This window comes from Leuciscus leuciscus (genome assembly GCF_965113295.1).
Source record: "Leuciscus leuciscus genome assembly, chromosome: 14".
Classification (NCBI taxonomy): Eukaryota; Metazoa; Chordata; class Actinopteri; order Cypriniformes; family Leuciscidae; genus Leuciscus; species Leuciscus leuciscus.
The window spans coordinates 14,621,650-14,644,656 of NC_138738.1; the positions used below are offsets into that span (position 1 = coordinate 14,621,650).

Consider the following 23,007-nt stretch of genomic DNA (forward strand, 5'->3'; position numbering starts at 1 on the left):
ATTTACGACAGTTATTTTATAAAGTTGTCTGGAAACATTTTGTGCTTAGGCTACTTTATGCAAAAAATAAAATCTTAATGGACTGTGTTGTGCTACTGAATAAGAAATATGTCCAAGAATTTAAGAAAAACTTATCCCACATAGCAAACTCTCCAAAATTCCAGTTCATCATGATCATCTTGTGTGGAACATAGCCAGTTCTGTTCAATACTGTCGCTCTGTGGGTAAATAGCTTTCAGTCAGTTGCCGCAGGGTGGCGACAGAGAACACCGTACTTTCGAATGTAAATTAGATATGTCGTCACAGTATACGTATCACTGTAAACATGGCGGAAATTCAGATTCGTCAACGTGGGGAGGAAGAAAGGCGCTGTGTTCAGAATGAAGCAATGTGAGTTAGGGAATGAAGCGGCAGGGATGGCGGACCAAAAGTTAACGGTACTCTTCAAACTTTCAGCCGCGGTTTTTTATGGAGTCAGCTCTTTCCTTATAGTTGTAGTGAACAAGAGCGTCCTGACTAATTACAGGTAAGAGGACTTTAACTAGAGTTACATACTCTGTATTTTACAAAGTGCTTGACTATCTGTCTATGCAGAATATTTGGGATAGTTGGCAACTTCGTTTTTGCAGCAGTATCATTCTCTTACGGAATAACGCTGTTTTCTGTGTGCCTATTTGAAAATTCAGTGAGAAACAGTATTTTTCTCGTAACAAAACAGTGCAATTACTATGCCTTAAGGGACATGTCGAGTTAATACCTTCAGACCTATACCATCAAATGTAATTCCATAGTATTATTTAGCGGTATTTTTTGTAATATTAATAGTATTTGACTTTCCTTAAATGACATTCCTGGATCAACATATTTTGTTCATCCTAGAACAACATTCCTGATCGAAAACACTATCCTTACCCCTGAACTTAACCATAACTCATCCCTAAAAACAGAGGGAAAATATAAGACTGATGTAGCAATTGACCCAGGACATAAATTTGACATAAACCGTAAACTTGTCTCCCAAATTTAATTTGTTGATTGGAATGTTGGTTCAGGATCAACAAAGATGTTGATCCAAGAACATCTAGGCTACTTGGTGAAAACACGTTTAACAATTTTTATAAAAGTAGTGAGCTGACTAACGTAACCTGTCTAGAACAATTTAAGAAGCTGATTATACATTGTTTAACTTGATCTGCAAGAAGGTGTAAATGGTGTACATTTTAGAATAAACATGCAATTGTTAAATACATGTTTAGTATGGACTAAAGTGAGTCATTGACGGAGAATAACATTTCACAATCAATAGCACATTGCATGTGATGGTTCATTTTTATAATAGCAATCAAAAGTTAGTAATAATGCTACTTTTACATTTTAAAACAAACAAAACAAAACCTCCATGCCTTCAGCCTTTGCTAAAAAGAAGTATTTCCAAACAGGTTCCCCTCTTCAATATGTGTTGGCATTGGGCAGGTGAGTTTCCTTTTTTTCAGATACAAGTTTTTCTAACTTGTCACTTTGGACTTTGCACCTTAATAGAGCAGAGTGGCATTTACATTGTGCGACTTTCCTCTGCAGATGCTGGCAACAGTTGTTGTGTTACGGGTGGGAAAGGCTCTCCGGGTGATCACCTTCCCTGAGTTTGATGGTAGCATACCAAAAAAGGTTAGGAGTGGTAGTTCAATAATCTTCTGTATGTTGTCACGTGTTTCCCACCCCCAAAGAACACGTGTATTCTAGGACAACTGTGCAAGTCTTATTTGTTGACATGGGAAAAGATGCCTACATGGGACTGCAAGACAGTGCTGCTTTGTAATGTGTTATTCACATCTTGCTTGTTCAATATCTAGCTTCTTGTAATTGCAGACGTTTCCGCTACCTCTTCTATATGTAGGAAATCAAATAACCGGACTCTTTGGAACAAAAAGACTTAAGTATGATACAGTACCATTAAATGCATGTCTGCCTTTTTTTTTTAATGTTATACATTGATATATATATATAATCAGTTTGTTTTTCCTTCCTTCAGTCTGCCAATGTTTACAGTATTGAGGAGGTTTTCTATTCTCTTTACAATGCTGGCGGAGGGTATCTTGTTAAAGTAAGTAAAAGTTCTCTTTACAATGGAAATGTTTCTGATAGCTTACATCTAATTAATTAAAATTGATTATGATGATAAAACTATCATTGATTATGTCCCTTGTTACAGGAAGAAATTCTCTCGACCAGTTCAGCTGACAGTATTTACTATGATTCTAGGGGCCTTTGTAGCTGCAAGGTAAAAAAATAAATTCTTCCCAAAGTGACGCATTGTTTTGACCAGTACAATTCAGCCTTATCTTGGTTGCTTGAAAAATATGCCAATTATTCACTGCTGTACAAAGTCAAGTCAAGGTTTGCAAAAACTGTCACAACACAGATGTTAATTATAAATCACTATCATTGAGTATGAGGGGAAGACTGCAACCATTTCTGCGCACATTTAATAACATATCTTATGTTCAAGTCTTTGATATGTGCCTTTATATTTCTTGTGCAGTGCTGATTTGGCTTTTGACCTGCAAGGGTACATGTTCATTTTAATGAACGATGTCTTAACTGCTGCCAATGGAGCTTTTGTGAAACAGAAACTTGACTCTAAGGTAAGAAAGGCAACACATTCATGATCAAGATTACTCAAAGACCTTGAGTGCTCCCTTAAGTCCGGGACACACTAAGCAGACGGACGGCTGTTGGGCAGTTTTTGTGCGTCGGCTGACTACGTTTTCTCAGTGTGTTCCGCACGGTTCCACACCGTCGGCAGAAATTGGTCCTCATAGGCTTTTTTTCGGCCGATTCGACATGTTGAATCGGTGTCGGGCCGTCGGTGAGCGTGAGAACTCTGGCTGTTCAGCTTAGTGAACGAGTCAGTGCACGAGAATAATAGCAAAACAGCGAGCAAAGAAGTCTAAATGGTACAGATAGAAGGCTGTTCTAAAGTTACGTCATCTTACCTTAGTGTTCCTTGGCTAATATTTCAATATTAACATGAGCGGAGTGGAATAAAGAAAGTGTTTAGCAGAATTGATATTTAAAACGGTCAGCACGCACTGCTTTGTTTATGGCTTGTGTATCTGCAGCCTGCAGCGTTGGTTTCCCTTTTTGAATGACGAATATAGATGAATATATCTGCAGAAATAGACAGTGTGTTCGTGTGTTCAAGTGCAGCTTTTTCCCCCGACGCGAGACAACAACTGTCAGTTGGCTTTCATCAGTGCTAGTTCTTTGGTGTGTCCCGGGCTTTAAGCAGCAGCTGTTCTCTGTAGTCGTTAATTGAGAAATATTGCTTTCCCGTGCTTGCACAAAATTAAGCAACTCTCCTCATACATTGCAATAACTGAATGATCTTGATTTTAACCCTACATTTTCTGAATTGCTATTTATGTTCTGAATGTCATGAAGTAATTCACTGCAAAATGTTATTTTGCTTTGCATCGTTTTGTTCATAGTTTTGAGGATATGTCTCACAACCTCTCCATGCCTGCATCTGCCTAATTTGGTGTTCTCCATGTGACAGGAATTAGGAAGCATTTTGTCCTCCTTTTAAGAGTTAATAAGCCTATTTCTTTTTCTATCCTAACTTCAATCCTACCGGAACAGACCTGCAACCCATTTTGGATTTTAAATCTGTCGAGAACTACTGTTTTTTATTTTTTATAATTTTTGTGTTGAGTGCTTTCTCATCTGTATTTTTGCTGCATCCAATCAGAGCAAAAGTAGTTCACATATGCATGTTCTAACCGTTTCAAGCGCAGACTTCAATTTATTTATTAGATATGCCTATGGTTGAATTTGTTGAAACACAGAGTCCTTGGCAACCTGAGTGGTGTTTATAGCATTACCCCACTGACTGACTTGGTCTGAATGTGGACTGATATGTGTTCTATTTGAGGCCTCCAGATGAAGAGCTAGTAGTTTTATGACTGTTACCGTTTTCAGTGAAGAATGTGGACAACTTAAACAAGGAAGCTGAGATTATGCTCAGTTCCTGAAAAAAGACCTGTGGCCCTCTACAGCTGTTTACATAACCATCTGGTTCTCTTTTAGCTAAAGGGCAGCGAGAGAAGAGGGAATCATGACATGGATGGCTTTACTGTACCTGATATTTCTGTCTCTGTTTTTTTCTTGTCTTTCTGTTCTATAGGAGCTGGGGAAGTATGGCCTGCTCTATTACAATGCTTTATTTATGATACTTCCAACTCTGCTTTTAGCACATGTCACTGGAGATATTGACAAGGTAAGTCTCATGAACACACACATAATAAATAAATAAATAAATTCAGCCCAAGCATTGGCTGGATCTAGGCTTTATTAGTTTATTGTTATACAGCACTTCGCAGCCATTTCATATCACGTACCCATCACTTGATTGTAACTACTTAACTAAAACGCTCCCACACGGTATTTTTCTTTTCCTTCCTTTTGTGTTGTTTTTAAACAATTGCTGAGGGTTAGTTCACCCAAAAATGAAAATCCTGTTATTAATTGCTCACGTTAGACTTTCGTTCATCTGCAGAACACAAATGAAGATATTTTTAATGAAATCTGAGAGCTTTCTGTCCCTCCATTGACAGCCTAGACAACTACTACTTTCAAGCCCCAGAAAGGTAGTAAATGTAAAGTGTTAAATAAATGTTTTCACAAACAAAGCATTCGCATCACTTCATAAAATTGAGGTTAAACCACTGGAGTCACATGGATTACTTTTATATCTTAAGTTAACTACCTTTCTGGGGCTTGAAAGTGGTAGTTGTGGGAACTGTCAATGGAGGGACAGAAAGCTTTCAGATTTCATTTGAAAAAAATCTTCATTTGAAGATGAATGAATGGATTACTGGTTTGGAATGACATGAAGGTGAGTAATTAATGACAGAATTTTCATTTTTGGGTGAACTTTAACCCTTTAAACAAGTGGATCCTGCAACTGTTTAGCTTAATGAGTCTGCAAATTAGTGCCTAACGAAAAATTAAGCTTTAAACACTTTAATATTTTCATCGTTATGTTGGAAAACACTTTTATCAGAACCATTTATTTTAAACTTGTGTACATTTTTTGTTAAAGCTGTTACGTTATTAAGCAATATCTCAGGTAGGTTTTTTCCTTTGTGTTTTATATAATGGCCAGTTGTAGGTGCTCTAGGCATATTTTGTCCTTGACGAAAGTAAAAGAGTGACGCACGTTTGTTGCGTTTTACTGTGAAATGAGAGTTCTGTCTTTTTAAAAAAATCAACACATCAGTGATTTATATCATCCTCCCATGACCCAACCAGAAATAATTGGTATGTTTTTTTATTTTTATTACTTGGCCAGCCCCGACTCGTGGATTTTCCACATCACTAGTCTACACTTAGCTAAAGAGATGCGCTATAATTTAAGACAATATTTACATTTTAATTGCTTTAATTTTCATTTATCTATCTTTTGTATATATAACAAATATATATATATATATATATATATATATATTTTTTTTTGCTGTTTGTTTTATGTTTGTCTTTATATTTATAGGCTATTCTGTTCCTTCCATAAAAAATAAAAATAAAATAATTATAATATATAATTTTCTCTAGTGATGGCCTTCATGGATATTGGCTCATTAATAAAATGTTTCTTGTTCTTGAACTAGTTTGGTCATGCTCAGTTATATATAAGATGTTTCTACACACCAGACCTTAAATAACCCCAGGACTCTAAGAGTTTTCTAAGAGTCCCATCTCTCAACAAGACCTCATACATACCCGTAGATGATCTGGCAACCACGAACACACCATCTGCTCAGCTGCAGTGAGCTGAGCTCACATTGCCAGGGAACACACACCATTAGTTGTTTGGAATGACTGTGCACACTTGTCATAAATTCTTTTGAAATCATAGCAAGCTGACTGCGATAAATTTCAGCATGTCTATTCCTGCCTGAACGCTTTTCCCACTTAGAAATAACTGCAATTTCTTAGTCAAAAAGTGTGCTAGTTGAATAAGCAGAGTGAGCACAAGGCTCAGTTGTTTGGGAGGTTAGGATGACAGGGCCCTGCTCCATGAATACCTCATTTTATTTAGCTCAGTTTGTTCACAGGGAGGCCCCAGTTTATTTGGCAGGCACTGCTTCAGGAAGGAGAGAGGACAGGAGGCAGTGTGTCTATGCACAAAGCCACCATTATACCAGTCAGTGTAACTATCAGATTGAATGTAGTAGCTTATGAAGTTATTCTTTAGGTATGTTCTTTTTAGGTGAGTTCTTCACCTGTTTTAAGATGGGTTGAGTAGATTCCTGTTGTTTTTAACCCTCCATTTGAATAGATTTTTTGAATTTTTAATGAAAAAATTTGGTTAATATGGAAAGTCTTTGTTGTATGTGTGACATTTTACCATGCAAGATCTTGACCTACGTATTTCCCTTACAAACGTTTCTGTGAAATTTAATGATTAACTAAGGCAATTACTCTGTTTTATGTTTTTATAGTGTGTCATATTTTTTTCATGCATCCCTAAATGTATTTTTCCCTCCTTAGGCTTTTGATTATGAAGGCTGGTCAGATGTGCTTTTTATGAGTCAATTTATTCTCTCTTGTATAATGGGGTAAGTTGAAATAAAAACATTGTATTTGGAAAATACTGTTTATGCAGTTTGACATAACTGTTTAATTAAATTTGGTGTGATTTACTAAAACTGATTGTCAGTAAAATAGTTTTAATTTTCACTGTTTGTATGGTGTAGTTGCCAATCTTGCCATCAAAATTCAACAAATGAAATGTCACCAAAAAATTAAACCCCATCATAGAAATGCAAACACCAGCCAGCGGGCAACAGCAGGTTGCTGTCTTTACAGATATAAGTTTAAGTTGATAAAGTGCTGAGGAAGATTATTTTATTAATTCAATGCATTTTCTCATGGACTGCAGAAGTACTTAAAAGCCCCTGATTATATATTTTAATGGATTGACTAACTTTTCGCATTGAGTATTAAGGTGCGGTCACATTTACCATTGTTCGGCAAATTTTTGCAGGACGAATCCAGTCATTTCAATGGGAATCTGCATGTTCGGGGGTTTCCTATGAAGGCAAAAGGTTTCCCACACCCATAAAGCTCATGTTCAAGTTGGTCATACAAATTCATTGCACTGACCAGCAGAAAAGCTGCTTGGTTTGAAAGTGTTAGCTGTTCTTTATATTGACAATTGACCTTTTTTGCCAGCCAAATTTCGCCAATGTAACCGCACCTTCATGATTTTAAGAATTCATCATTCAGCAACATTCATTCTATCTTTTATTTCTTCATTTGCAGGTTCATTTTAATGTACTCCACCGTACTTTGCACTCAGTATAACTCTGCGCTAACTACTACCATTGTCGGCTGCCTAAAGGTAAGAATGTTTCTTAAACATACCAAGACACTGCTTTTGCTATATTAATTACTTTTTGCTATATTAATGACTTTTCTGTCCCTGCAGAATATATTAGTGACATATATTGGAATGGTGTTTGGTGGAGATTACATTTTCTCATGGACTAACTTCATTGGTCTGAACATCAGGTATGAAGTGAAGTGACCCCCGAAACTAATAGTGCCACGGAGCGGGCGTGTTACGGATACGTGATGGGTTAGGGTTAGGGTCACAATATTTATAGGTATTTAGCACTAGCAGTGATATTGTCGGGATTTTCTAGCTAATTGCCTAAACAAAATATGATAGCATTATTATATAACAATATGTAACAACAAAGTTTAAAGTGGCTTCATAAATTAATTAAAAACATAAAGCAAAACACACCTGATGCACATTTAGGGCCCTATGAAATCTGTTTTATTTTTTTCCAAAAATCCTTTTTTTCCCGTTTTAATTAAAAAATGTTGGACTCCATTTTAATGGTTGAATAAAATTTGTAGTAATCAAAAAGCATGTCTGATTAATTGAAATCATGAAACTTACAATTATTAAACTTGTACAACATTTCAAAAAAATTATGAAATATTTTTTTTTCACACAAAAAAAAGTAGTTTTTTCTGATAATCAAATGAAGACATAAAACATTAATTACATTTATTTTAATCATGAAATTAAACTTTTTGTCAAACAACGTGTTGCACAATGAGCTTTACTGTTAAAAGTAAAACATGGAAGAAAAATGTATTATTCCTTATAAATTATCATCTCAACTTTTTTTGTGTTAGTATTGTTATTACATTGAGACTTATAGGTACTGTACAACAGTAATATATTTCTGTCAAGTTAAACCGAGTTGCCTTAAAGACCTTTGAGTTTGTGTTTTTCTCAAATGAAGCGGTTAAATGCTCACAAAGTGACTTACTGGAGATGAAGTTCATGCATTCCTGTCCTCATATAGGCAAAAACCGTGCGAGCGTCACACGTGCTTGAGTGTGTGTGGTAAATGAAACTGCGTGTCGTCTGCTCCATTCATTCACACTGAACATGCAGGATTCGTATTTAAATAGTTTTTTGCGGTTTAATATTCACACACGTCTTCATCGCGATTTGATTTCAAGTGTACTGAACTGCTTTTTATTTATTCATCAAAAACAAATTCCGTGAAATTCCGTCTTATACAGTAAATTCGTTTTTTTGACTGGATTCCGCGATTCTGTCCGCGTTATCTGCATCGCGGAAATCATATAGGGCCCTACACATTCTTTGTTGTTCTTTTCTATAAGTAGAGTTTAAGAATCTTACTCCGATGAAAATGACTTGAACACAACTTCCACCTCGTAAATACGAACTTCCCACAGTTGCCAGGAGGACTTGAACGCAGGAGCTTAAAGTAGCTATTAATGAAGAAAACAAGTAACATGTAAAGAAGAAATAAATAAATAAAAGTAAGTAACAGTAAGAAGTAAAAACAAATTTTTGCCTTTTTAGGATTGTCAACCTCTCCGTTCCTCTTTGACATTGTTACCGCTAAAGGTATACTGGTACATGGAGCTGGCGCGTCCGAATTTATATATATTTTTGGGTCATTCTTCAGGGTGGGCCGTCCCCCCAAAACAATGGTAGGGGAAACACTGGATGCATGAATTCATTGCGACGCTAATGATAAATGTACTTGTCTTTTCAGTATTGCTGGCAGTCTGGTGTATTCCTACATTACCTTCACAGAAGAGCAGACCACCAAACTGAGTGAGAATACAAACAAACTAGAGGTCAAAGGAAAAGTGGCTGTATGACCAATGGTCGGATGCTGCAAAGCTGTGTCTAAGTTTTGGTATTTCTTGCAAGAGCAAGTAGGCAGAAGTCACTCCGAGGATTTTCTTGTTTGTTTTTGTGATATGAAGAAGATATTGACTGTAAAAGCTACAGCAGGTGCAGGCAGGACATCGTCTCAAATGAAAGCGCTTCAAACATACTGGAATATGTTGTTCCAGAGTAAATATTTGCCTGTTAATTTTCACTTCTGTGAAGAAGTTGTCCATTACAAATGAATGGAATAAACCGTTTTCCTTGGCATGTTGGACACTTGTCATAAAATGGGAATGATGACTGTCATTATTGTTGAAACACCTGTTGTATTGCCTATTGATGAGTACTTTTAAATATGTGTTTTAGTCCGTAAGACTATTTATTCTTTATGAGAGATTGTTTTATCGTTAGGATTGGAAATTGGTTTTATTGTTGGGTAAAATGTTTTCCTAGCTATGAAAAGGGAGTTATTTGATACTTTTTTGAAATAGTTATTTGACAGTTCTGGTACCCTGTTGAGTTCAGGTTCCTTCAAAACCTGAATGGTAAATTGAATGTGAGTGTTTGAGTGTTTAAAATAAGGTACATGTGTGCAACTTAAGAGTATCTTGATAAGCTTTAAAGAAGAAATATATTTTAAGCATTGTCAGTGTTACAGTGTTCAACTGGACAAATTCTTATAACTGTTTTTGTATTTGGGAATGGGATGCAGTATCTCCATTTGCTTTGTACTGGCGGAATCATGGTTGTTTAAAGGCAAATGGTGTTGTAATTGCACTTGAACAGTTTACAGCTTTTCTCAGTTGTCAGTTATTTAAAATTAGTATTAGTTTTTGCAATAACATTGAAATACAAGTTACAAAAACATTTCAGTATTTTGATCTGACTTTGTTAAACACTATTATGGTTGGGATGAATCAGAAAGTGAATAATTTTGTTTGTTTTTCTCATACTTGTGTTGGCATTTTTGACCATTTGATAACATCACAGGTTTCTCAGTAATGTTTTGTGCTATACATGTTATACATCTGGATATCCTGATGTATTCTGCGGTTACTGAATGAATGTCCATTCTAATTCATGTATCCACTTTTTAAATACTTTGTTTGTCCATAGCTTTGAGATTCTGTTTTACAAATAAAGTGCATTTCTGCGCTTTATTTTTATCCACTGATGTCTTCAAATGCATTTTTGTTGCAGATATAATTTGTGTTCAACTTGTTCTTTTTATTTTCATTGTTTTTATACAGTTTAGTTCAAGAAACTCCTCTTTGTCAAATTCATGTCTGCAAATGCTCAGTGATTGTATCAGTGAGAAACGGGAAATGTGTAACATTTTAAAACAAAACCTCAGTTCAAAGAATCTGTCCTTTTTATTTCTTTTTCTGATGTTAAATAAAATGCTTTTCTTTTTACATTTTTTTTTCTCATTGTCTATTCCTTCTGTGGCAAAGTTTAATTCTATATGATTTGTGTTACATAAAATTAAACTGCTTAAGATTAATATCGGGGGAACAATCATGGTAGAGGTAAGAGTAATTTGAAGAAAACACGAAAGTCTCAAGTAATGTTAAATACAGGTCTTGTCCATTCAAAACCCGCTTTTCTAAAAACATGAATTCATAAGAGAGCCCATGGCTTGAAAATGCTAATTCTCATGCAGTTTTTAGTTCTACAAACTGGCTGCATGTAAAATAAAATCCATGTAAAATATCCAATTATATCCAATCCAAATAAAATGTCTGATCTATGTAAAATAAAATGCTGCAACTGGTAAAACATAAACCAGTGATTCTTATGTGAGTGTATGTTATATAAAACAATAAATAAAATACTATTAATTTGAAACATACTGGCAGATTCTCAAAAGCTAGTACTTGATTTATTTATTTTTTAATTACATTTACATTTGCAATTACTTTTTTTGGGGGACTGTGTTTGGATAACAAAATTAGTTAATTTAGTAAACCGACACGTCTGATTTCAAATGCATCTGATTTCTGGTTTTATAGTATATATTTTAAAATGGGCCTAGAGAAAATGAATTTTGAAATATTCTTACAATGATAATTACGATTTCCAAATACTATATTATGCTATGCGTGTCAACGTTTCGCAGTGTCTGGGACAGGACTTTTATTTTGTAGTACTCACAATAACAGTGCAGCTCTGCTCATTTTCAGAGTAGAGAATTAAACACATTTACTATCGCTGGCTTCACAGAACCCACAACAACAACTATGGCGGAGGTGAGAGAAATATTACAAATTACAGCAAATAACGCAATTGTGCGGTCAACGTAGCCGTTTAATAAACGTAACTTAATTTTAAAATTTAAACGTTTCAACGATGACGTGCTTCTTAACATTCAGCCCTGCATAGGTAGTAAACAAGTTAAGGCGCCCAATTTGAATGTGTTAGCAGCTAGCCGCTAACTTGTTGCCTCTTTGCGCTAAACTCACCTTTAGTTTATTCCTCGGTGTTTTTATTAAGGAAAACAAACACTTGTTTATCAGTTATAACCCAGTCTATCCTGTTATTTGGACTCCCGTTCTTTTACACGAGGTTAGATGTGGTTTAGCTTATTTGCTTCTGACTGTAACTGATAATAATTCATAATCAGGTCATAATATCGTCTGTTCTCTTATGGTTTTTGTTCTTAAAAGTTGACGTATTATTTTATAATAGGCCTGAACATTTAATTTGATTCTCTTTTCAGCCCTCCCTAAGTGGTTCTGGCACTGAAGGTAAAGATTTAAGTTATTTTTAATTGATTCATTTATTTTGACTAGCAATAACAAAATTCAAGTAGGCTGTAAAGCCCACTTTCATATTAATTTATAATATTATATAATGTGTACTTTTAACATAGTGAATTTATATCAATGATATATGTAGTATAGCACATATGTCATACACACACACATATATATTGTATTAATATATAATATATAATTATATGAATGAATAAAAGAAATGTCTGTGATAAACAGGCGCAGATCCAGTGGTGCAGGATGAGGACAGGGACTTTGATCCTTCCGCAGACATGCTCGTACACGACTTTGATGATGAGCGGACTCTGGAAGAGGAGGAAAAGCTGGAGGGAGAGAAGAACTCCAGCACCGAAATTGATGACTTAACTCGAGTATGGGCCGCCTTTTCTTTTCTAGAATTTATGATGAGGCTCATTAAATAACCTCCATAGGTCTCAATTAACTATGGTTTTGTAGGAGGGCGATATGCCCATCGAGGAGCTTCTGAAATTATATGGCTACAGCACTGGTGGGTCTCCAGAGGAAGAGGATGGAGATGTTCAAGAGGAGGATACTTCAGATAATACTTGCAGCAGCTATAGTAAACTCAAAGTAAAGATCTATATGAGAAACATCTAATGTATATTGTATAGTCCTAGTATGATTTTGTGTTAATAAATGTAAATCCATTTACTGCCGTGGATGTCAGGAGGAGGAGAGGCGAGAGCTTTCTGATCAGGAGAATGAGGATGAGCAGTTGTCCAGTGATGAGCCTCCGTCCAGCAGTGTGTCTCACAGCACAGCTCAACTTATCTGGCATCGGCCATCCAATTACTTTGAAGGTATGATTATAAAAATATTACATTATCAATATTACATATCATATCAAGCTCAGTTTTATACAAGAAGTGAAACAGCTTGTTGTAGAGCTTAAGTATGAACTGTCATGTTATAAAATATAAAAAAAAATGTAGGGAGGTTTTAGATATACAGTAGTCAACATTTGAAGTGGGTCAAAAAAGTTAAAGTTGCCCTAAGACAGTGGTTCTCAAACTTTTTCGGTAATTCCCCACTTTGGACAAGGGGGAATTTTCAAGCCCCACCTGCCCCCATCGCCCCAACATGCTAAAGAAATCAAATGTTCAAATTTATTGAATTAACAAGTAGTATCAGTATAGTAACAAGTTATATTTAAATACAAACTAACTATCTACATCAAATAACAGCAAGTTCAAAAATAAATAAAATAAAAGTGCAGCTGTGCCATAATTTGCATGAAATTCAAAAATAGAGAAAATAAAAGTGCAGCTGTGTCAAAATTTGTATCAAGTTCAAAAATAGAAAAAGCAATAAAAGTGCCACTTTGCAATCTGTTAAAAAAGAAAAGAAGATAAGTCCATTTGGCAAGACAGGTCTATTTATCCCTGCATTAGTGGCTAAAATGAGCCTGTTTTGCATTGCACAATTTATTTATTGCCCACACTAGCCTGCTACCCATCGGCACGAAACATAGATATACCTACACATATATCTATGGCCGCGAAAGTTTGTTCCACTAATATTAATATGCCTTTATAGTCACACAAACACACACACACACACACACATGCGCGCGCAGTCACTCTCTAGTGCGCGATTCCGGGAGATTGGATCTCATTTGCGGGCGTCAAGGAGACGCTATCAATATGTGGGAGACTCCCGGAACTTCCGGGACAGTTGGGATGTCTGGATAAAGATATAAAGGCATAAAAAGGAACATTTCCTCCCGTTTGGCGCGCCCCACCTGTCACGTCTCTATTCCCCACCAGTGGGGCGCGCCCCACACTTTGAGAACCACTGCCCTAAGACAAGAGCGGTATTGTTCAAAATTCATGTATAACTTTGATGAAAGATTTTGATCCACTTCAAATGTTGACTACTGTATTTCATACAGGGTTCCTACGCCATTTGGAAAAGTATGGAATTTGATTTGAGTAATGGATAAGTATGGAACAAAATCGTCTTTCTGGACTATTGCCTCTAGTTTCAAAAAATATTAAATTAAATTATAGAATTAATAAATAAGAATTAAGAATATGTTATCACTTTGAGAAAACCAATAGAGGGAAAAAACTGAAAATAAAAATTTACAGGTGACTGTACTATACCAAATATAATGCTGAAAATAATGCTTTATGAACCCTTTATGTTAAATATGGTCAGAAAAATCTACAGATATGTTTGGAAATTTCAGTCTGGAAAAGTGAAGGAACTCTGTGCATAAATAAAAGTTAATGTAAAAAAAAAAATATATATATATATATTTTGAGTAAATGCTGGTCTTTTTCTGTTTATCTAAGAGTCCTGAAAAATTTATCAATGTTTCCACAAAAATATTAAGCAGCACAACTGTTTTTAACATAAATATTAATAATCAGAAATGCTCACTGAACAATAAATCATATTAGAATGATTGTTGAAGAATCACACAGAAGATTGGAGTAATGAATGCAGAAAAATCAGCTTTGCCATCACAGGAATAAATTAAAGTATATTAAAATAGACCACCTTTATTTTAAATTGTAATATTTCACAATGTAGCTGTTTTCTCTGTTTTTGATTAAAGGGATGGTTCGGTGTAATTTCAACCTAGGGTCCTTTGCACCATGACCTCGAGCCAAACACCCCCCAGAAGCCTTTTTTCCCTTGGTCGAACATTATTCAAGTTGGAGCTTATTTAGAGATATCAGCCGGATGGCTTAGTGCAGGCGCTAATGGATCCTATGATGTATCTCATAAATTACCCCACTAATAATGCCCAGAATGGTACCAAACTTCTACAGTAGTACAAATAGGTTCTGTACTCATAAAACAAGGCATTGGAAAGTTTGCAAGTACATCAGGAGTTTATTTACGGTTAGGTTAATAGGTTCTGTACTTTATGAGTACCTATTTGTACTACTGTTTGGTACCATTCTGGGCATTATTAGTGGGGTAATTTACGAGATACATCATAGGATCCATTAGCACCTGCACCATTCGGCTGATATCTCTAAATAAGCTCTAACTTTAATAATATTTGACCAAGGGAAAAAAGGCTTCTGGGGGGTGTTTGGCTCGAGGTCATGGTGCAAAGGACCCTAGGTTGAAATTACTCCGAACCATCCCATTAAGTAAAGGCAGAAATTTACTGACCTTCAACATATATTATTTGTAATATCAATTATTTCAAATGTAAGAAATGCACACTTGCACAGATGTTTTCCACTTATTGTACCATCTAGTAGATGATTAGTAGAACCAGCAGATGGCGTTACAGATTCAGAGTCCAACTAGATCCATTTGATTCACTTTGTATTTTATAGGGGATGAAGAAGAATCCGAAGATGAGGATTATATATTAACTGAAGATTGGAAAAAGGTAGACTCTAGATGATTGTCTCTCAAATTATAATTGTTTTAGTTTAAATGGATTTCAGACATTTGGATTTTTTCTTCTGTCATTCATAGGAGATCATGGTTGGTTCAATGTATCAAGCTGAGACTCCTGTTGGCTTGTGTAAATATAAGGACAACGAAAAAGGTGTCAAAACCGAAGGATATGCTAATTTAGATGTTTCTTTAGATGTATACTACACTTAATTAATATGTATATATATTAGGCTATGTAGTTTTTCTTCATCTGCTTGTCTCTTTATTTCTAATTTAGTTTATGAGAATGACGATCAGCTTTTGTGGAATCCAGAGTTAGTTCCAGAGGAAAAGGTTGTAGAGTTTTTATCCGAGGCCTCTAAACGCAGTGGAGATGAGGCTGGTGTCCATGCCATTCCCGAAGGATCTCACGTCAAAGACAATGAACAGGCAGGTCACCATCCAATGACGTATTCCCTTAAATCATATTGCTGATGCCTTTTGACATCATATTGTAACATGACTGCAATTTATTTGATCATATTTCAGGCTCTTTATGAATTGTTTAAATGCAACTTTGATGCAGAAGAAGCTTTAAGAAAATTGAAATTTAATGTGAAACCTGCCAAAGGTGAGTATTTGTTTATGTAACAGTTATATTTTTTAATATAATGTGATAACATAATCATGTTAATTAGGGATGCTCATAATTAACTGTTTAGCCATTAACCGAGAGTAAGAATTTTGACCGATTAGTACTTAATATATTAATAATATCAGTTAAACAGTTTAAAAAGTAATTTAAGTAAATGTGTAATTTAATAATTTTTCAAGATATTATAAAACGTTTGCTGCATGGTTAAGAAATACACTACACGTAATAAAATTGCGTCGCATTTTATTATTCAGAAATTTTAGTTCCCCTCACTCCAACAACAAATCCTTAAATGTAATGGTTTTCAGAACAGCAGTTGAGCAGTCAGAGCAGTGTAACTTTTCATATGTTTGGCTGACTATTTTATTTTGATAATGAACAGGGTGCAATGTCAAGTTAGCAATACTAGAACTATTTTGTGTGTCTGTGCATGAGGCGCCTGGGCGAATTGTTTCCTTATAACAGCGAAAACAACTTAAAATACTCCATTTGTGGTCATACAAATAAGAGCAAGACATAATTCGTAACTGTTTTTTTTTTTTTTTGTACACTCACAATAAAAACAAATCAACAATCAGGGGGTATTCCAGAAAGCAGGTCATGTGACATACCTGGGTAAATTTACTCTGATTAAAAAAAACGGATGACCTCAGCTTTCTAAAAACTGAGGTAACTTTTAGGTTAAGTAAGTAACCATAGCAACTCATTCTCTGAATATAACCTGCTCCGGAGCATGATTTTGATTTGTAGCAGCAGCATGTTCTTCTCAAAACTCTTGACTTATATCTAGTAATGTTTTTTTCAGAATGTTATTTTGGGGAATCTAAAAAGGTACCAGCTTAAGCGCCAGACGCAGCCAAGCCTGTGATAAAGGAGCTCTCAGCATGTCAGTCAACAATCTCTGAATGTGTCACCTTAACTCAAATCTCTCTCTCTCCCTCAGAGGAAATGTCAGTTTGGACGGAAGAGGAGTGTCGAGGTTTTGAACAAGGACTCAAAGCTTACGGGAAAGATTTCAGCTCAGTACAAGCAAACAAGGTATAGTAACATTCCTCACCTCCTCGTTTCAAAACCTATTAGGATTGAATAACAGGTTTTACTTTTTCGATTAGTGAATCATTTAGAGTGATCAGTTGGTGAACTTGGCTGTTTTTATTGTTCACCTGGAAAATTTTAATTAAGTAAAAATTACCTAGGTGAGAACTAGATCTGTAGGGGAATGTGTGGCCTTTTATTACATGTGGAAGAAATCTGAGCGTTATGATTTCTTTGCACAGCAAACCAAGCTTGGAAAAAGAAAATACAGCCTTCGTCCCGGTGTCTTGTAAGTCAGTCGTCAGTACCATGTGGCACATTAAAGGTCACAAGTCCTCTAATTAAACTCTGTGTGCATAGAATCAGATGCTGTGGAAGGTCATATCCTTCCATGTGTTTGTTTGGCATTACAGGGATTATATGGAGCGTATTTTGGATGAGAGGGAGAGTTCTGAGTCCAGTGGATCTTCTGTTCCACCTCCCACCACTTCAAACTGCTGCAAACACTCATCAGAGCCAGAGAGCGACTCAAACGCTCACAACGGTCAGGCTCACCATTACTCCAGTCTTCAGTCACATGATTATTCAGAAAACAGTCCAATATGCTGATTTCTTATATAACATTTTCTTATTATTGTCAGTGTTAAAAACAGTTGTGCTGTTAATATTTTTGTGGAAACGGTGATACATTTTTCGTTTCCACTTTAATTTAAGGTGCCCTTTTTACTTGACAGACTTACTATATGGTTTGGTTTTGGTTTACTTGCTTGTAATTTACTGTTATTACTATAGTAAGTACATGTAGCGTGTTACAGGGACACTAAAATAAAGTGTTACCCATTTTTCTTTAGAATTTGGTAAAACTTTACAATAAGGTTTCTGTCTCAACATTAGTTGCTACTTTAGTTAACATGAACTAAGAATTAACTTCTACAGCATTTATTAATCTTAGTTAATGATTCTCAACATTTATTAATACATTAAGATTAAAAGTTGTATCTGTTAACTTTATTGCATTGCAAACGAACATTAACAGAGGGTTAATAAATGCAGTAAAAATAAATTGCTCCTTGTTAGTTTAACAAATGCCATAATATAAAGTGTTACCCAGAATTCTTTACTATTACTTTTGATCAATACAAATTATTGAATTATCAGTTGACCAATTTAGTATTTGTGGAATAAAAGTATTAACAATCACAATTTTTTTTTTTTACCCTAAGCTGGATTATGATTGTATCACAATCCACAGTTCTTTTTTCATGTTGGTTTTGTGCGACTGAGCAATACAGCCAAAAATAATTAGCCTATTTAAAAAAAATTTTTTTTTTTTTTTTACAGGTATAGGGAACCATTCCTCCGAGGACCTTCTCTGCGTTAGAGATGAGATATCTCAGAAAAACGGCTCTGCCATGTGTCCAGATATTTCCATGGCAAACACACCACCCCACTCTAACCCTGACACCAGCAGCCCGAGCGCACAAGTCATGGAGATCACAGTCAAACAGGAGGAAGATGAACACTCTGAACGACCTCTGAAAAGGCTTAGGACTGACCCTAACAGTGAAGGCTCTGTCCCCCTCAATGAAACAGAAACCTGACTTATCAGCAAAAGCTCAGAAAAAAGACTGAACTGCAGGCACACAACTCCTGACCTCAGATGAGGGTGTTAGATGCAGGGAGATAGAATCTGTTTTTAGCATGAAGGTAGCCCAGAAGTGTGTGTGAATTTCAGGGATGCAAATGGAGCACATTTATGTCCTCTTATTACTGCCGCTGAGCTCAGTTTATATGTTAAACACTCACGGTAGACTTTCATTTCAGACCGTAACTCTACCACTGTCAACTCTGTAGCACTATTTATTAATAATAGATTATCAATGTTATCATGCTTGCTCCAGGTTGTTTGAAAGAAATCTCTGACAGCTGACTGTATTTTATTGTGAAACTTCAGTCATTTGGTGTGCATAACATTGTTCTAGCTTTAAATGCACACTGTGGAAAAGCCCTCTTGGTTTTATATGAAGAATAACGCTGTAAATATTCAAAAGCTAAAATTATGATAAAATACACAATTTGTATTTGGGACATTTTGAATAATTCAACACTGTAACATTCCATTTTTTTCATTTCTGAATTTCCTATTTGACCAAAGTGAATGGTTGATATTGGTCTTTTAAAAAAAAGCGTTTTCAGAAGATATTTCCTCTTTATATGAAACAATGTCTTATTTTTGTATTTGATAGCTATTTATTTTTTTAATCATATATTGGTGATGCATGAGGCCAGTAGACAGAGTATATTTGTATAGGCTGGAGCGAGTAGTGTTGAATCAAGAGGCAGAGCAGAAATGAATGGTGCTATTTATTCATTTTGTCACTGTGAGAATGTCAACCCATCCTTAAGATAACATTTTTACGTTTTTCTAGGACCTTGGTTACTCCTGTCAGAAATGGTAAAGGAAAGTGGAATCAACAGTTTTCATGAATTGGTTGTCACCCGTGTCTGCATAGCTCAGGAAACGAAGTACAGAAACATTATAGGGTGTGTCAAATAGCTGTCAGTTTCAATTAGTGAACCACTCTTTCATTAAACTCAGACTATTTACCCAAATCCATAGTGTCTTTTGTGATTACTGAAGTGAATCTGATTTTGTCATCCACTTTTCACCTGAGTGGATTGTATGCTGAATAAAAGCTATGAATGGGTTTAGTTTGAAGTGTCTGTATTTTCTTGGTTTTTTGTTCATCTGTCATCGTGTCTCTCATTAAGTCTGACTACGTTCACACCAAACAAATACACTTTCTTTGAAACGTAATTGAATTGGTCATGTGGTCCCAGAGATTTTTTTTTTATTGTGGTGTATTCACATGGATGTACAGCAGGTGTCAGTGTTGCTCCTATAACTGGACACAAAAGGAAACAATCGTTTATTGACTAGGGCGAAATGGTCACCTATGAGGACATGAACACCAGACCATGCAATCTTAGCATCATCCTAAAACATGAAAAATAAATAGTTATAATATGACTCACCTCATGTGGTTCCCAAAATATTTGAAGGCTGTATAACAATTAACACATACAAATAATAATTTGCTAATTGACTTCCTGCAAAACTTCTTCCAAATTTAGCTTCTTTTTTGTGTTGAGTAGACTGCACAATTTTTTCTAGAACAGGCCTACAACGTTTTTTCCACACCTCTTATTTATTTATTTATATCTCGAGCGAGCCACATGAGATAGCCTTATTAATGATATCAAATTGTGCAGGTCGAAGGCCTCGGTCTCCGTATATCGAGCTGAACAGAATCTGAACATTTAAGACCGCTACTGCAATGTTCCTGGAATACTAAACGCAGAGTTTACGGTTTGGCTTCTCAAAGGCATTGCAGCTTTGCTCTACAAACGTGTCTGATAGCGGCTCTCTGAGGAACACTTGTTGTTGGAGATCCCTCAGCTGCGGGCTCCTCTCACAATGGAAGAGTAATTCTCTACGAAACAGAATAAAACAGGAGAGCCGACACACGTCTAAAAGATGTGAGACTTGAAACACATATGAACAACAAGGAAGACGTGACAGAGGAAGCATTTCGAGACAATGCCAGACGACGAGACGTTTTATTTTAGGTAAGAAAAAAAAAACATGAATAGTCGCCTACAGCTAAAGTACTACACTGACTTATATATTAGGCTACTGCATAATGATGAGATGGTGATTTATACGGCAAAATAGTAGATGAAAATTCTATCATTTACTCTTCTTTTGAACTAAATAAATTATGAATAATTGACTGGTCACACTTCTACAGGAATATAGACAGGAGCTTTAAAATTTCATTAAAAAAAATTCTTAAAAACAAAAAATGCAACCCTGAAAATATTATAAATCTTTTGAAGCTATGCAATGCCTTTGTGTGAGAAACTGGCCAAATTTGAACTAATTATTTATTGATAATCTTTCTCTCCAGTGAGCTATATTTTGGTGAGAACTATGGAGACCAGATCACTGAGTCGGTGCTATTCAGAACCAAATCGGTAAGAAATGTGAACAAATTCAGACCGGTTTTGCAAACCAGATCAACACTGAAAAGATTAAACTCAAAAGAATGATTCATTCACAAATTTGGCATCACTATTTGTCTCATGAACACACCAAGCAGACAGGTTGGAGATGACGATGTCATGATGAAACAAAGTAGCAACATATCTTCTGTATTTTGATAAAGATCTGAGTGTGACGGATTATTAAAAAGTAGAGCAGGTCTTGGTTCTTTGCATTGGTTGTTGATTAGGTGTCCAGAAATGGAGAAAGATGAGCATGAGTTTACAGGGGCGGAGTTTAAGTGGATTAAATTATTGGAGAAGTGCTGTTTTCACTGGAAAGTCTTGTTATATTTTGATTACACATTACACACAGATTAAGTCCAATTTAAAGCTTGAAAGCTCCTGTCTCCATTCATAGTAACATTTCTCCTATTTGTGTTCCACAGAAGTAAATCACACAGGTTTGGAATGACAAAGGGGTAATTCAATTTTTGGGTGCACTGTCCCTTTAACAAAAAAGCAGGAACAGCAGCATATTGGGTTTTAATCCCAAACTCAACTTCTCATTTCCCAATCCTAATCAGTATTACCTCCATGCTTTCCATGCCCTTTCTCCAGATCCTTGTTTATTTGTGAACAATGCACTCCCAGGTACAAGAATGCATTTTTAGCAGTAATTAAGTCTTAATAGCTTTTAGCGAATGCTCTGTCCCGTTTTTCACCCAGACAGATGACACAGACAGACCCAGCTCCCTTTGCCCCAGTTGGACCAGTTGCATAATAATTGGATATTCACACAGTAGGAGGGAGTGCTAAATGTCATCAGCCGTGCTAAAATAAAGCTGGAAAAAGAGGGAAACACTGTTCTCGTGAAAATATCCTTTTCATTTCTTGAGGGACAGTAGCGATAAGGGATTGGGAAGAAATTAATATTTTATAAATAAGAATAACAAGATTAAATTCTCTTTGAGGACTGTCTTCGGAGCCGGCTACAATGGGCAAAGTAACCGAACCAACAAAGGGAATGATAAATAGGTATGGCTAACCATGGGTGCTCACACAACTTTTGGACCCCTACTGTAGGACAAATCCACTTGGATAGAAGAGCTTCAGTTCATTGCGCAAAGCATTGTGAGCTGCCGCTAATAACTGAACTGCTTAAAACAGCTGCATTCCTCAATATCATCAGGTCTTACACCACTGAGTGCAACAGTGTCCACCCTCTTTTTCAGCAGCCTTGGTTCCGTAAGTATTTTTCCCATATAGGGATTTTAAAATTTAAAGCCATGAGCTGAGCCAAACCAACCAGCTATTAGGTGACATTACAAGCAAAAAATGGCTAAATATTTTGTGGTCTTTTAATGGTCTTAACCATTTTAATCAGAAACCCTGGTCAGGGAATTAGCAAGAGTTGCACAAATACTCTAAAAGTAATGTAGCACGGAATAGCCTTCCCCTTTGTTTTCTTCAAATGTTTAAACTGAGTGGGTAAACTTGCAGAGAGTTTTTTACAGGAATAAGTGTCAATGTCGTTCCACTCAATGTTAATGGCTTCAAACAGATCATGAGTAGTTGAAAAATGTGTCCCAGTTAGTTGGAGTTTAATGTGACACCAAATATTCACCATAGGGTTCAAATCTGGACTCCAAAAATCTGGACAGGCCAAAACATGAGCCTGATGGACTTTTTAGCTCATTTCCTGACCAATAATTTGTGGTTAAGACAATGAAAAGTTTTTGTTTTGCCCAAGATTATGTGTGTGTGTGTGTACTGTACATATATATATATATATATAATAGTATTATAACATATCATATGAGTGGGCGGTCTCAGAGAGCTTTTTTTTTACCTTGATTCTCTGGTTGGTGGATATTTCTTTGCACAGTCATGAGTAA

The 23,007-nt window shown here is 35.7% G+C and overlaps 2 protein-coding genes across 3 annotated transcripts; both read left to right on the plus strand.

Moving 5' to 3' along the window:
* The first annotated feature begins 318 nt into the window (after positions 1-318).
* slc35d1a (solute carrier family 35 member D1a) lies at positions 319-10,647 on the plus strand. The gene is made up of 12 exons (XM_082137410.1): positions 319-526; positions 1,440-1,473; positions 1,579-1,665; positions 1,867-1,934; positions 2,030-2,101; positions 2,210-2,278; positions 2,540-2,642; positions 4,184-4,276; positions 6,550-6,617; positions 7,324-7,402; positions 7,490-7,572; positions 9,111-10,647. Exons 1-12 carry the CDS (start codon positions 381-383, stop codon positions 9,217-9,219), a joined length of 1,011 nt encoding a protein of 336 aa, XP_081993536.1. The 5' UTR covers positions 319-380; the 3' UTR covers positions 9,220-10,647.
* A 736-nt stretch (positions 10,648-11,383) lies between these two features.
* Positions 11,384-19,773, plus strand: mier1a (mesoderm induction early response 1a, transcriptional regulator). 2 transcript variants are annotated; one of them, XM_082137402.1, is made up of 13 exons: positions 11,384-11,481; positions 11,952-11,979; positions 12,226-12,377; positions 12,463-12,597; positions 12,695-12,827; positions 15,330-15,385; positions 15,475-15,547; positions 15,674-15,825; positions 15,925-16,006; positions 16,974-17,068; positions 17,227-17,354; positions 17,479-17,609; positions 18,407-19,773. In XM_082137402.1, the coding sequence occupies exons 1-13, from the start codon at positions 11,473-11,475 to the stop codon at positions 18,664-18,666; spliced, it is 1,434 nt and encodes a 477-aa protein (XP_081993528.1). In that variant the 5' UTR covers positions 11,384-11,472; the 3' UTR covers positions 18,667-19,773. The 2 variants fall into 2 exon arrangements, with proteins under 2 accessions (XP_081993528.1, XP_081993529.1); XM_082137403.1 differs by having other exon boundaries at positions 11,386-11,481; positions 17,308-17,354.
* Positions 19,774-23,007: the final 3,234 nt, after the last annotated feature.

Bases quoted from the DNA above. Each gene is read 5' to 3' on its own strand.
- slc35d1a (XM_082137410.1), top strand. From the start codon at position 381: ATGAAGCAATGTGAGTTAGGGAATGAAGCGGCAGGGATGGCGGACCAA. The intron at 2,102-2,209 runs GTAAGTAAAAGT...CCCTTGTTACAG, and splicing joins GCGGAGGGTATCTTGTTAAA to GAAGAAATTCTCTCGACCAG. The intron at 2,279-2,539 runs GTAAAAAAATAA...TTTCTTGTGCAG, and splicing joins GGGGCCTTTGTAGCTGCAAG to TGCTGATTTGGCTTTTGACC.
- mier1a (XM_082137402.1), top strand. The intron at 15,548-15,673 runs GTGTCAAAACCG...TTTCTAATTTAG, and splicing joins ATATAAGGACAACGAAAAAG to TTTATGAGAATGACGATCAG. The intron at 15,826-15,924 runs GCAGGTCACCAT...ATCATATTTCAG, and splicing joins ACGTCAAAGACAATGAACAG to GCTCTTTATGAATTGTTTAA.